Here is an 11592-nt window from a genome sequence, read left to right on the forward strand (position 1 = left end):
CACATCAGATACCACTTAAGATGATATACAATTATGATACAAAAATATGGTAAGAATAATATTATTCACGTTAAAAACACCAAAGTTGACCAAAAGCGGTAAACCTTTTAATTTCTCTGGTTACACGCAAACTCACACAACACATGCAACACGCACAAGAGAGGTGATTAAATATTGCTAAAAATGGGGATAATGGCTATTTTTTATTGTCGGCCTCTGTAGGGTATGTGACCATATAAAGTGGAGTTTCCCGTGCACCAATCATCACACAGAGACGTAGCATTTGTGCCAAGCAACTCAAGCAAACTCTTTCCCTTCCTTCCTCATCATCGGAGCCAGTTTTTGTAATCGGTGAGTCCTCAAGCTCAAGGGCCAGAGCTTTTTCAGTACTGTTTATCTGCAGTTCGCACATGTCAAAAAATATATATCCTAAAGTTTACAATTAGTTCATCACCATCATCTTCTCTCTCTCTCTCTCTCTCTCTCTCTCGCGGTCATTACATAGAGATTTTGGGTAGCAAGAGTTCAAATGGATGATTGAGGTTGAGTTACGTATGATCAAGAAGAGCTTTCAGTGAGTTGTAGAACTCAATCAATCTTTTCAATTAAACCTCTTTTATCATTATTTTTCCCTTTTCCTTTTTCCACAAAAAGGTTAAAACGGAAAGATAGTTCGAATTCTGACATTTGGGGTAAATATTCACAATCAATAGAGCTACAAACCCTAACAGGAGCTCCATCATAGATGGATCAACATTTCATTAGCCTCTAGATAAATATTTTTCAATCATATTCAGCCAGCTTTTTTCTTTCCTTTCGGAAAAATAAAAACCTACTTGAATATATTTTAATTACATAGAACTAATTGCTTGGATCCATATTCAATCCCTTACTAATTAATTTCGTTATGTATTTGTATTAAGTGATCAAAGAAGATGTGGAGGATTAAGTTTGGAGAAGGTGCAAACGACCCCTTGTTGTTCAGCACAAACAACTTCCATGGAAGGCAGACATGGGAGTTCGACCCAGATGCAGGTACCGAGGAGGAGCGAGCAGAAGTTGAAGCTTCTCGTGAGCATTTCTATCAAAACCGCTTCAAGGTCACGCCTAGCAGTGACCTCCTATGGCGTTTTCAGGTAATATTAAATGTTTCTAATAAATGAGTTATAGCTACTTATTAATAAAGTGCGGTGTTTGTTATCGATTTTAAACAATGAGTTCATAACTGTTTAAGAACTGATCAATAATGTTATTGATTTTATGTATTTCACTAAGTTGTGCTATTTGTTATGTAATAATTGAAGCATGTGACATATATAAGTGGTAACAAAAAATTTCGTTTACAAATTACTCCACCAAAAAATTTTAATAATTAACATTGGTCAACTTTTGTGAACTTGGAAACTCCCAACTGTTTATGTGTGAGACTGTGAGTAGTGGCCGGCCAAAGAAAAGGGAACTCCGTGTGAGATGCATGCCTCGTTAGTTTGTGGGTTGGTGTAGCATTGTTTTTGTTTTCATTGGGTAGGTCTAACATTGTTTATTACCCGTAATGCTAGATATTATATATGTATATAAAATTTTATAAATTAAATAATGTGGAAGATGATTGATTTATTACTTAAGTTTTGATAAATATGTTTATTTCTATTAATGACACATCACTTAGTTTGTAAATTTTATCTACAAATTTAAACTCCTTAACATTACCTGTCGTTTTTTATTTTCTCTCCCAAGCCCTCCTTTTATTGGTCAACAAAGTTGGCCCCTAGTTGGAACTTTCCCTTCTAATTGGACTATTATATAGGTACACTAATGCTTACGATTTCATTCTTTTATTTTCTATTTTTAAATAGAAGTGAGCTTTCATATAAAATTTATAATTTAAAATTTAGAAGAGGACAACATTTGAGTTGGTGGGTAGGTAAGCATAGAAAGAGGTTCTTTGCGAATCTCTTTCACCAAGATCACCGAATCAAGTGGTTCGGATCTTTAAAATTTCATCAAATGATAAAAAATTATTATAACTTTTAAGGGATCAAAACAGATGAGCCGTTAGATGAAATTTTAAAGATCTGGATCACTTGATCTGGTGGTATTGGTGAAAGAGATCCAAATAAGATCTCTTTATTGTAAGCATATTATACTTCTATTAAAAATTTAGCTTAATGATATTTTATATTGCATTAATTCAAAGAAATTAATAATCAATTTTCATATGTGATAAGACAGATATGGACTTGTATTATTAGGTGAGTGAAGGGGAAAGGGAAACGGGGAAGGATATCAGGATGGCAATTCTTCCCCTATGATTTCTCCATGTATTTGTATGATGACATATCAGATAAACAATTTATTTTTTTAATTGGGTACAAATTAATGCAATGTTTAAAAATAAATACTAATTTTATTTTACTAATATATATATTTTTTACCATGACCAATTGCAGATTTTAAGAGAGAAAAACTTCAAACAAGAAATTCCTCCTGTAAGAATTGGGGAAGGTGAGGAAATTACATATGATCAAGCCACAGCTGCATTCAGGAGGGCTGCTACCTTTTGGAATGCCTTGCAATCACCCCATGGACATTGGCCTGCTGAAAATGCTGGCCCAAACTTTTACTTCCCTCCCTTGGTGAGTAATTTGCTCCTTATTTACCATATCATAAAAAATTGAGACGCTGCAAGTGACAGTAAAAAAATTGGGTTTGTGGTGCACTTGTATATGATAGCTGACTAATTGTTACTTTCTTTTTTCTCCAATGCCAAAAAATTACAGGTCATGGCTGCATACATTCCAGGGTATCTCAATGTTATTTTCTCAGCTGAGCACAAGAAGGAAATCTTGCGTTACACATACAACCATCAGAATGAAGATGGTGGGTGGGGACTGCACATATCAGGCCCTAGTATGATGTTTACAACATGCCTTAACTACTGTATGATGCGTATTCTCGGAGAGGGCCCTGATGGTGGGCGTGACAATGCATGCGCAAGGGCACGAAAGTGGATTCTTGATCGTGGTGGTGCTTACTATTCTGCATCATGGGGAAAAACTTGGATGGCGGTACGTATAACATACTTGTTGATTTAAATAAAAGTAGTATTTCATACTGCAAAAAGATGCACACTTAAGGAATGTATCTTAAGAGATCATTATATTGTTCAAATGGTTTAACTTGATTTGTATTGCAGATTCTTGGTGTGTATGACTGGGAAGGCAGCAACCCAATGCCCCCGGAATTCTGGACTGGGTCTACACTGCTTCCTTTTCATCCATGTAAGCACAATTTTCTTCCACACCCTAGTTTTTTGTTACTCAAAATAGTTACATGTCTTTCTAACTGGTACTACTTCATATCTGCAGCAAAAATGTTCTGCTACTGTAGGTTGACTTACCTACCTATGTCTTACTTTTATGCCACAAGATTTGTTGGCCCGATCACTCCTCTGGTTGAGGAATTGAGACAAGAAATTTACTGTGAACCTTACAGCGAAATCAACTGGCCTAAAGTGCGCCATTGGTGTGCACCGGTGAGTTTACCTCTTTGTCCTTGCATAGTTCTCGCTATTGTTCAACTTTATTATGTTCTTGAAGAAATTTGTTCACATGCATAAACTAAATGTTCTTTGCATTGTTGACTAATTCAGGACGATAACTACTATCCCCATGGTCGTGTACAACGTTTTATGTGGGACAGTTTTTACAATATCGTTGAGCCTCTCCTAAAACGCTGGCCTTTCAAGAAGATCAGAGACAATGCCATTCAATTCACAATTGACCAAATTCATTATGAAGATGAGAACAGTCGCTACATTACAATCGGATGTGTGGAAAAGCCATTAATGATGCTTGCTTGCTGGGCCGAGGATCCTAGTGGAGAAGCTTTCAAGAAGCATATTCCTAGAGTTACCGATTATATCTGGCTCGGAGAGGATGGAATCAAGATGCAGAGTTTTGGAAGCCAGTCATGGGATTGTGCTCTTGTGATTCAAGCTTTGCTTGCTGGCAATCTAAATACGGAAATGGCACCTACCCTTAAGAAAGCACACGAATTTCTCAAGATATCTCAGGTACATATTCAAGTCATGGAAACTGTCTTTGACATACTCAAATGCGTTGAGATTTTCAGTTGACCTAAAAGTACACATCCTATATGTAACATTGTAGGTGAGGGTGAATACTTCTGGGGACTACCTAGCTCATTTCCGTCACGTTTCTAAGGGCGCGTGGACATTCTCTGACCGAGACCATGGATGGCAAGTGTCGGATTGTACCGCAGAAGCACTGAGGGTGAGTGATTTTACTCGTACACTTAACTCAAGTTGAAGATTGTGCCTCTCATCTATGATGAAAATGTTGCTAACTTGTATCATGTTTTGTTTCAGTGTTGCTGCATTTTCGCAAATATGTCCCCAGAACTTGTTGGTGAGCCAATGGAAGCTGAGTGTATGTATGATGCTGTCAATGTCATCTTGACTCTTCAGAGTCCAAATGGTGGTGTATCAGCCTGGGAACCAACAGGAGCACCAAAATGGTTGGAGGTAATAAAAATTGAAAATCTTATTACTTTGTTTCGATGAATTTAAAAGATTTCGTCATTTCACTATGTCTCATAACTTGCATATACTATATTGTTTTCCCTCTTCAGTGGCTCAACCCTGTGGAGTTTCTTGAGGACCTTGTAATTGAGTACGAGTACATCGAATGCACTTCATCTTCGATCCAGGCCTTAACTTTGTTTAGGAAGTTGTACCCTGGCCATAGAAGGAAGGAGATCAACAATTTCATCACGAGGGCAGCAGACTACATTGAAGACATACAGTACCCTGATGGCTCATGGTATGGAAACTGGGGAATCTGCTTCGTGTATGGTACATGGTTCGCAATCAAAGGGCTGGAGGCCGCTGGTAGGACATACAATAACTGCGAGGCAGTGCGCAAAGGTGTTGACTTTTTGCTCAAAACACAAAGGGCAGATGGTGGCTGGGGAGAGCACTACACCTCATGCACAAACAAGGTACCAATCAAGTTCATTAGTAACGAAAATGTAACCTTTTTGACCTCAAAGAAAGCATAATCCTAATATTTTACTTGTTGTATGTCCTCAGAAATACACAGCTCAAGATAGCACAAATTTGGTCCAAACTGCACTCGGATTAATGGGTCTGATTCACGGTCGACAGGTCAGTATATGATTTAAACATTTCAGAGGTGTTCTGTTTTACAATTTCCTCCAGACATAAATTTCTAAATGATTTTTTTTTTTTTTTTTTGTTATAGGCTGAGAGAGATCCAACTCCTATTCACCGTGCTGCTGCATTGTTAATGAACGGTCAATTGGATGATGGCGATTTCCCACAACAGGAACTGATGGGAGTTTTTATGAGGAATGCTATGTTGCACTATGCAGCATACAGAAACATCTTCCCATTGTGGGCTCTTGGAGAATACCGCACGCTGGTTTCGTTGCCTATAAAAAAGATTGCTTGAGCCTTGGATCACAAGCTAAAAAAAATTCATTGGACTTGCCAATGCAACCAGAACCAATAAAACCTAGTTCTTGTTGTGTCAATTTTTTTTCCTTTCGTCTTTTATGTCTGTAGAGTTGATGAACTTGTAACCGTTGAAGAATGAAATCTATGCAAATATATATATATATATATATATATATATATGTTTTACTTAAACACCCATGTATCATGCATTGCGAAATGTCATATCTCATACAAACTAAATGAATATGAGGTTTCCTTGAAAATCTGTTACATTTTAGTACTTTCTGCTCTCCAACTTGATTCACTCCCCATTGAAATGCCGTAAGAAATGGGCAGTGATTAAATATATAACCAAATTCCAGTTCACACCATATGAATCTTCATTCGATGCCGGCTTTTTACTCTTACAGAACCTGAAGGGTTTATTCTACTTTGGTAATTGAATGTCAAGGAAGGAAGTCCATGTCAGATACAATAAAGCGTTCTTTGTTATGCAATAGCAAATTCGGAATCTGGTATCTAAACTAAAGAAAAGAAGAAGAAACATAACCTTCTATTTAACGGTGTGCTTACTGCTTAGCCTTTTGTCAACCTCTACTTCTATTTTTGTAACATACTGCAGTATTCTGCAAGAGCCCAAATTGGAAAAGTACTCCTGAATGCCGCGTAGTGCAATGTGATATTCCTCGAGAAAGCTCCTACCACTTCCTGCCATGAGGAAAAAAACGGAAAGGATGAGTGACCTGCGGCTACTACTTGCTAGTACTTATTAACTAAGGGCTATCCCTTTTATATTCCCCTGTTGCAGAATATATGGTATTCAAGACTGCTACCTGCTGAGGGAATTCACCATTTTCCAATTGACAATTGATCAACAGCTTTGCAGATCGGTGAATAGGAGCAGGGTCTCTTTCCGCCTATTATCAAACGAGAAAGATAAGTTTGAAAATAGACCAGTTGATGGTTAAAGATAAAATGTTGTAACTATGAGTACTTTGGGGAACAGGACCTTGTTTGAGTAAAAATTCAACACTTCTTCGTACCGCCTCACAATTGTAATAAGTCCTGCCAGCAGCCTTTAACCCTTTAATTGCAAACCAAGTTCCATACATGAAGCAGATTCCCCAGTTTCCATACCTGTGAATTAATCCGATTGCTTTTTTTAGATTAATTCCTCTAACACAAGGGAAACAAAAATGTTTCAGACAAGGAACATGTACCGTGATCCATCAGTGTTTTGTACGTCTTCGATGTATGCTGCAGCACTAGTGATGATATATAACCGTTAAATAATATATGAACCAAGTAAATGTACCAATTCTCACAAAACATGTGAATTTATTAATTAGTCATTGTTATGCGCACTTATAAAAAACTAGTTAATATAGATAACATGTGACCTATGGCAGAGCCACATCGCGGGGCGGGGCCCGCATCCTAATCTTCTACCAACGCAATACAATATCATGCAAATTTAGACCGAAATTTGCCCCGTTTTAAGCTAATTGGCCCCCATTAAATTCCGGGTGGTTAATAAACTTTGACTTCTTTCTAATTTGCCCCATTTATACTTATCCCTTTGCAAATTGTAATAAATAAGTTATTCAATATGAAAAATAGGTTGCAGCTTACAACATAAATTTTTTTAATAATAGTGTTTTTCCATATATACATTTTGTTGAATATTTTGAAAGTTAATTATAGCCTTCCCCACTAGCTCCGCTCCTGCATGAGACATGGTGGGTGCTTCAAATCAAACTTTCCTTTTTGGTTTAACCACTTGAGAAAAGAAAATTGCATGTACATGCTAAGGGATGGATGCATGAGTATCATAAATGGCATAAGCCCGAGACCCGGAAGACTAACAGGGAGATTCAGAAATGGAGGAAACCTAAGGAGGGGTGGATAAAATGTAACTTCAATGGGGTGTGGAGTCCTAGTGGTCCTTGGGGTGGGGTGGGGTGGTTATGGTGTCGTGGTTAGGGAGCACACTGGTAAATTTTTGGCTGCCATTGCTGGTCCCATTGAGAAACCCGTGTCTGCTCTTCACTCGGAGCTGATTGCAGCCCGTTGTGCGGTGGGGCTCGTTAAGAGTTGTTCTTCGAGCGATGTGAAGGTTAATTTTGAAAGTGATTCTAGGTGTGTGGTTCTGTTATAAATGATTTGAGATATTTTCTTACGGAATTGCCGAATGCGGTGTGTAGCCATGTCCTGAGGGAAGCCAACTTGGCAGCGCACCGACTTGCTCGAATGGGGATTGCTGGTTTTCAGGATTTGGTGTGGTTCGAGGAGCCTCCGGACTTGATTCAAGACATTTTATTTGAGGAAGGATTGTAATTTCTCTTTATATTGTTCATTTGAAGATAGGCCTATTGTTGTGCGGGACACTCTTTTCCTTCGATCGGGTTGAAAGCCCCGACAAGGTTTTTATCGAGGCCTAGTATGCACATTATCCTTTGTTTGTACGTATTCCAATTCTCCTTAATGAATATAGTACTTTCTTCTTCTTCAAACAAAAAAAAAAAAAAAAAAAAAAAGGAAGCGACCCAAAATATTACATCTTGTAAGAAAAGAAAATGCTTGTGCATGCTTAATTGTGTGATGTTATTCTCACTTCTTCCCTCCTACCTTTTAATGAATTTTCTAATTACAAATTAGTCCATTTGCAAAAAGACTAATAAGGACATTAATTATCTTGTTTTGCTTAATTTAAAAAAAAATATGGTTGGGCGTGGGAGACGATTTGTCTACCTTAAACCCTAACTCATATTTTCATCTCCCTTCATTTAGAGAAAGTAAAAAAAATACTAATGGACTTAGAAAATGACTTTTTCATTGAAGAGGTGGAAGAAGATGGTTCTACAGAAGAGGTAGAAGATTATGTTTCCATTGAAATGGTGGAAGAATAATTTGTGTGTGGGTCATTTGAATTTGTCCATCATATTTTTGAATTTGTCATTGTTAAATTCTTTTTGATTTGGATACCTCTGTTGTTTCCATTTGAATTTGCAAACCTTACTGGTTTTCATTTACATATTTGTTTATATTTTTTAAGAGACAATTTTATAATTTCATGTGTTACAGTCCTATTGGATTAGGAATGTGATTGTGTAAATCCTAGTGTATCAATGAGTATCTTGTATATTCCCTTTAGTATTAGACTTGTAATCCTAATAGGGTAATGATTTAACCGTCCTTACTACTATAAATAAAGGCACAATGGGGTGATACAACACACACCTCATAATTACATCTCTCTTCTCTCTCTGTTGCTGCCGGCCTCTCTCTTTTTCTGTCCTAAATACAGTTCAGTCACATAGACCTACAACATGTTATCAGCATGCTTTTACCAGAAGCTAAGGAACTGAAGGATCGTGGAGGAGGTTTTCTTCTACAAAATCAAAGGCTTTCAATTATTTTCTGCCAATCAGGTTCTTCTAAAATAAATTAAGATATTTGAAAAAACCTTGAAGCATGAAAACATTCCCCATGATGCATGAACCCCCTATATTTATATTTTCCTTTCAATTATATATATTGTATATATGTTCATATATTTTGTCCATATATATACTTGTTCATGCAATACGCAATTATGCTATGTGGAATTTGTGAGTCAAAGTATCGAAATTAATTTAGAAGCAATTAGGTTTTTAACTCTAGAATTTCGAAAAAAAACAAAAAAAGTGCAAATTGGGATTTATGCGACATCACTATCACACCACCATGGCACCATCACCAGACCATCGGGTTGGCTTGCAGCCCAGTCGCGTGGAGAACGGTGTCGTTTTCGACACCTTGGACCAAGCACAGCAGCCTTTTGGGCTTGCTGTCATTATCCCACAACCAGGCTTTGGTTTGGGTTGAATTACACATGGCCCTGAAGCCCCAGTCCACACCCAAGCCCACTCCAGCATAGCCCAAAGCTATGATGGGCTTGTCCCTGATTGGGCCTAAAGCCCCAGCCCACACCAGTCAAGGCTCTAAAAGGCGCTAGGCACTAGTGGGGCGGCGGGTTAGAGTCAAGCGCCTAGCCAGCTAGACAGGCACCTAGGTGGACTAAGTGGATTTAAATAAATCTATTATATTTCGTGTAAATAAGTGTTTTTCTACATAAAATATATGTAATTACATCATAAAGTACAAAATAGAATGACATATATATATATATATATTATGAAGTATTGGAATATAATGAAAACATGGGGAACAAGCATATAATGTGTGTTCATTTAAGTTTTTCAACAAGTCTTTTACAATTTACTGAAAAAAAAAATAAAATGCAAAATAAAAGTTATCTATTTTCTATCTAAGTAAGTCACAAACTAGGTGGGTCTGGGTAGGCTAGACGGGTGCTTAGGCGGTCTAGACCGGCGCCTCAGCAAGTCTAGGCTTCATTTCTTAATTTTCAAATGCCTAGGCATTAATCAGGGTGGTGGCCAACCGCCCAGGACCTAGATGGTATTAGGCAGATATTTTTAGAACAGTGATGCCAGCATGCCAAAAGCTTGTTGGGCTTTGCCTTTGCCACGACTCGTGATTCCATAAGCTAGCCTATACGGTTAGGTTTGTCTCTATGGCCCAACGACCCAAAACCCAGCTTCGGCTGGGCTTCCTTGCACCACCTGCAAGCCAGCCTTAGGCTGGGCTTGCCCCGTGCACTGGTTTTGGCCCACATCGTCAGTAGCCTTGTTGCTAGGCTTCTTAGACTCTGGGCCCGCGGCCTGCAGCTATGTTTGGGCTACTCTACAGCCACCCGAGGCCCATATGTGCCTTTAGGGCTTTGCCTTATTCACGGCACCCAAGCCCAATGCTATTGGGCTTTACCCTCTCAAGGTCATCCAACCTGATAGAAGGATAAGGAAAGGCCCGTATAATGTTGTCCAATGGTACTGAATTAACCATTAAAGAGGTACTTTACTCTCCACGTTCCGGAAGAACGCTGCTGAGTTTTAGAGATATTTGAGATAATCAATTCATGTTGAAATCACTGAAGAGAATGGTTCTGAATTTCTTTGTATCACTTCTTATGAATATGGCCAGAAGCGTATTCACGAGAAGCTGTAACTTCTCCCGAGTGGGTTGTACATAACAACCATTCCTGCCATTGAGACCTATCATATGGCCAGCCCTATGACCGAGTTCCAGACCACTTTGCTGCTTTGGTATGATCGAATGGGACACCCCAGACAAGATATGATGTGCTGTATCCTCAAAGCATCATATAGGCATCACTTAAAATCTTATCCCGGCCATCCGCTTTGCAAAGCATGTTCCCTGGGGAAGTTGAACATTCAACCCTCACTTACAAATTATGGACTTATCCAACCAACATGTGGACCATTTAGATACTTCATGATGTTGGTTGATGTATTAACGCGATGATCACATGTCTGCTTATTATCCACACGTAATGCTGCATTTGCGAAACTCATAGCACAAAATTATTAAGCTTAAGGCTCACCACCCTAATTATCCGATTAAGTCGATTTGAATGGATAATGTTGGAGAGTTTACGTCATAGACCTTTGACGATTATTGCATGTCTGTTGGGATTGAAGTTGAACATCCTGTACCCCATGTTCACACCTAAAACAGCTTGGTAGAAGTTTTCATAAAACGCCTTCAAACGATAACTCGAACTTTGGTTATGTGAACCAATTTTTCGGTATCTACCTGGGGCCATGCGATATTGCACACAACTCTGTTGGTCCACCTGAGGCCCACTGCTACCCAACCTCATTCACCGTTATAGTTGGTTACTATATACGAGTTTGACGTCTCACATTTACATGTTTTTGGGTGTGCAGTCTATGTGCCAATAGTGCTGCCACTACGTACCAAAATGGGTCCTCAGAGAAAAATGGGAATCTATGTCAGTTATGATTCGCCATCCATTATTTGTTACTTAGAGCCCTTGACAGGAAATCTCTTTACCAGCACGTTTTATGGATGATCACTTCAATGAAACAGTCTTTCTGTCATTAGGGGGAGATAAGATCACTAATGTTCCTGTAAAACGCGGCGAATTGTCGTGGATTACTCCCACTATGTCTCATTTAGATCCCTGCACCCCTCAGTCTGAAACTGAA

The 11592-nt window shown here is 38.5% G+C and overlaps 1 protein-coding gene across 3 annotated transcripts; it reads left to right on the top strand.

Annotated features, from left to right (window-relative positions):
* The first annotated feature begins 216 nt into the window (after nucleotides 1-216).
* LOC137707897 (beta-amyrin synthase-like) lies at nucleotides 217-5763 on the top strand. Of its 3 annotated transcripts, none has more exons than XM_068446834.2 (12): nucleotides 217-351; nucleotides 924-1136; nucleotides 2451-2636; nucleotides 2781-3068; nucleotides 3197-3281; nucleotides 3369-3535; nucleotides 3653-4075; nucleotides 4173-4295; nucleotides 4391-4546; nucleotides 4654-5022; nucleotides 5114-5188; nucleotides 5286-5763. In XM_068446834.2, the coding sequence occupies exons 2-12, from the start codon at nucleotides 936-938 to the stop codon at nucleotides 5493-5495; spliced, it is 2283 nt and encodes a 760-aa protein (XP_068302935.2). In that variant the 5' UTR covers nucleotides 217-351; nucleotides 924-935; the 3' UTR covers nucleotides 5496-5763. The 3 variants fall into 3 exon arrangements, with proteins under 3 accessions (XP_068302935.2, XP_068302937.2, XP_068302936.2); XM_068446836.2 differs by having other exon boundaries at nucleotides 933-1136; XM_068446835.2 differs by having other exon boundaries at nucleotides 347-574; nucleotides 5286-5633.
* Nucleotides 5764-11592: the final 5829 nt, after the last annotated feature.

The sequence above is a fragment of the Pyrus communis genome, chromosome 17 (genome assembly GCF_041283825.1).
Source record: "Pyrus communis isolate YQ-2024b chromosome 17, ASM4128382v1, whole genome shotgun sequence".
NCBI lineage: Eukaryota > Viridiplantae > Streptophyta > Magnoliopsida > Rosales > Rosaceae > Pyrus > Pyrus communis.

Coding starts and splice junctions, on each gene's coding strand:
- LOC137707897 (XM_068446834.2), top strand. CDS start 936: ATGTGGAGGATTAAGTTTGGAGAAGGTGCAAACGACCCCTTGTTGTTC. Junction 3,536..3,652: donor TGCGCCATTGGTGTGCACCG/GTGAGTTTACCT, acceptor TGACTAATTCAG/GACGATAACTACTATCCCCA. Junction 4,296..4,390: donor GTACCGCAGAAGCACTGAGG/GTGAGTGATTTT, acceptor GTTTTGTTTCAG/TGTTGCTGCATTTTCGCAAA.